The sequence below is a fragment of the Otolemur garnettii genome, unplaced genomic scaffold (genome assembly GCF_000181295.1).
Source record: "Otolemur garnettii isolate 467f Iridium unplaced genomic scaffold, OtoGar3 scaffold00104, whole genome shotgun sequence".
NCBI lineage: Eukaryota > Metazoa > Chordata > Mammalia > Primates > Galagidae > Otolemur > Otolemur garnettii.
Window position 1 is genome coordinate 2,704,218 of NW_003852499.1, and position 2,341 is coordinate 2,706,558.

General features: G+C 50.1%; 1 protein-coding gene across 1 annotated transcript in view; it reads left to right on the plus strand.

The window, feature by feature from the left end:
* The window catches only part of VWF (von Willebrand factor), a 147,272-nt gene that overhangs the window by 77,211 nt on the left and 67,720 nt on the right, over nt 1-2,341 (plus strand). Inside the window, exon 21 of the mRNA XM_003796416.3 lies at nt 1,466-1,600. Coding sequence (XP_003796464.1) covers nt 1,466-1,600 — 135 coding nt within the window. The remainder of the gene's footprint in view (nt 1-1,465; nt 1,601-2,341) is intronic.

Below are 2,341 nucleotides of genomic sequence, written 5' to 3' on the forward strand. Positions count from 1 at the left end.
TGTGGAATTAGGAAAAGGCACTTGCTCCTTTTGGGAGGCGTAACTTCAGTCAGGATGCATGGTGGTGTGGGGAGTGGGCAGGGCTGGGTGGCAGCCCCCATTCTCCCTCCCTGCCAGCAGCCTTCTGCAGGCTATATATGGTGGCCCTGCGTAGGAGGAGGGTTGGCGTGACCCCTGGAACTTGCTTCCCTCTCTGTGGTCCAGTTGGATTCTCTGCCACTTTCATTTCTAACCTAGTACAGTTCAGAATGGGGAGGGAGTGGAGGGCACAGAAGAGGCATCCTGTCTGGGCATGAGTAGGGACCCCAGCCCCTCCACTTCCCACCCGCTCCTCCCCAGTATCCTGTAAATTTCTGTTCCTGATTGACACCAAGTGGGTAAGCAAGGAGGTAGGGCGCTTTTCTCATGAGAGACGAGGTGCTCTCTCCTGTGACACTGTAACAAATGTGGTCTTTCTGTCTCCATGCTTGGGGGAGCAGGCGGTGGGGGTTCTGTGTGGCCTGAGGGAGGACCACAGTTCACAGGAGCCTCAGCTCCCAGCCACTCTGCGGAGGGTGCTAGGGTGTGTACGTGTGCGTGTATGTGTGTGTCTGTGTATATGGGTGTGTGTATGGTTGTGTATGGGTATCATCTGTGTGTGTATGGGTGTGTATGGGTATATGTGTGGTTGTGTGTTTGCCTATCTCTGTGTGTATGAGTGTATGTATATGTATGGTTGTGTGTGTGTGTATGGGTGTATATGTGTATGGATGTGTATGTGGGTGTATGTTTAACATCTGTGTATGGGTGTGTGTGTATTATCTGTATCATCTGTGTGTGCATGGGAGGGGCATCAGAAAGGCGAGTGCTTTACTCAGTATTACCCAATAAGTGGTAGAACCAAGATTCACACCCAGTTGCATGCTCTGTGTGTTTCCACCATACCACAATGACAGCCACCATGACGTGGGTATTTGCCAGGAAGTGTTCCCTTTTGCATAATTTTCTATGCAATTGGCCAACAAGGACTGGTGTTCCCTTATCCTCTCTACTCAGCTACAGCCGGCAGCCCAGGACCCAGGGTGCTGCCATGCCATCTTAGATTACATTTCTGGGCCAGCAGTCCACAGGGATTCAACTGAAATTTGGAGCCATAAGGTGCTCTATTGTTAGACGGTCCTAGTTACCCGGAGGGCTCTAGTCGAGGACTCTGGGCCTGACGTATCATCAAAGCAGGCCACACATCACTTTCCCTCTCCTGGCCCTTCCCTTCACCACCCCCACCCCACTCACTGTGGGCACCTAGTTCAGGGGTCATAGCCCAGGGCGACACACCTGAGGGCATTCACTGGGCATGCCCCTCCGACTCCCCCGCCCCCCACATGCACAAACACACACATAGGCACACCCGCACACCTACGGACATGCAGCATCCTGTGATGCTGAGAGGGGTAATATTTCTGTCCCGGCACCCTTCTTTCTCCAGGATTACTGTGGCAGTAACCCTGGGACCTTTCGGATCCTGGTGGCAAATGAGGGGTGCGGCTCTCCCTCAGTGAAATGCAAGAAGCGGGTCACCATCCTGGCAGAGGGAGGAGAGATGGAGCTGTTTGACGGGGAGGTAGGTGCCAGCCTCACGCTCCCCCTCACGTCTTCCTCTGCACTTGTGACGGCTCATTAAGGGCATTATCGGGTGCTTATTTAGGGCTGCACAGATGGGATGATAGGCAGCCATCAAAGAGAGTGACCTGGGCATGTTGTTTTTATGAGAACGAGTGACAGAGTGAGAGGGGTGACAAGTCCAGCTCAGTGAAGGTGTAGACGGTGTGGAGAAAGGGGTGTGCCTCTGCATGCACGTGAAAAGAACTAGCACTTACCTCTGAAGCTGGGGTGAGACCAGACGGCAGGACATACATACTGAGGGTGCCAAAAATGTAGACCCATTTTAAGAGACATCATCTATGTATTACTTTGTGAAGTTGAATTCAAAGTACTGTTACTGGTCAAGTGTTACCTAGATATGCTACACACATCCATTTTACCTGCAGGCCATACATTTTTGGGAATGATCAATTTATTTCCAATAAGATCTCTTAAAATGTGTGTATGTATTTTTGGCACTCCTATATATGTTGAAGTCATGGTGTTATGGGAGTTTTAAAACATTTTTTATATTTTTTGTTATGGGAGATTTTTATTTTATTTAAAATTTTTTTTCAGTTCTTTTTGGCAAGTTGTTTTTGAGACAGAGTCTTACTTTGTTGCCCTTGGTAGAGTGCCCTGGTGTCACATCTCACAGAGACCTCAGACTCCTGGGCTCAAGCAATTCTCTTGCCTTAGCCTCCTGAGTAGCTGGGACTAC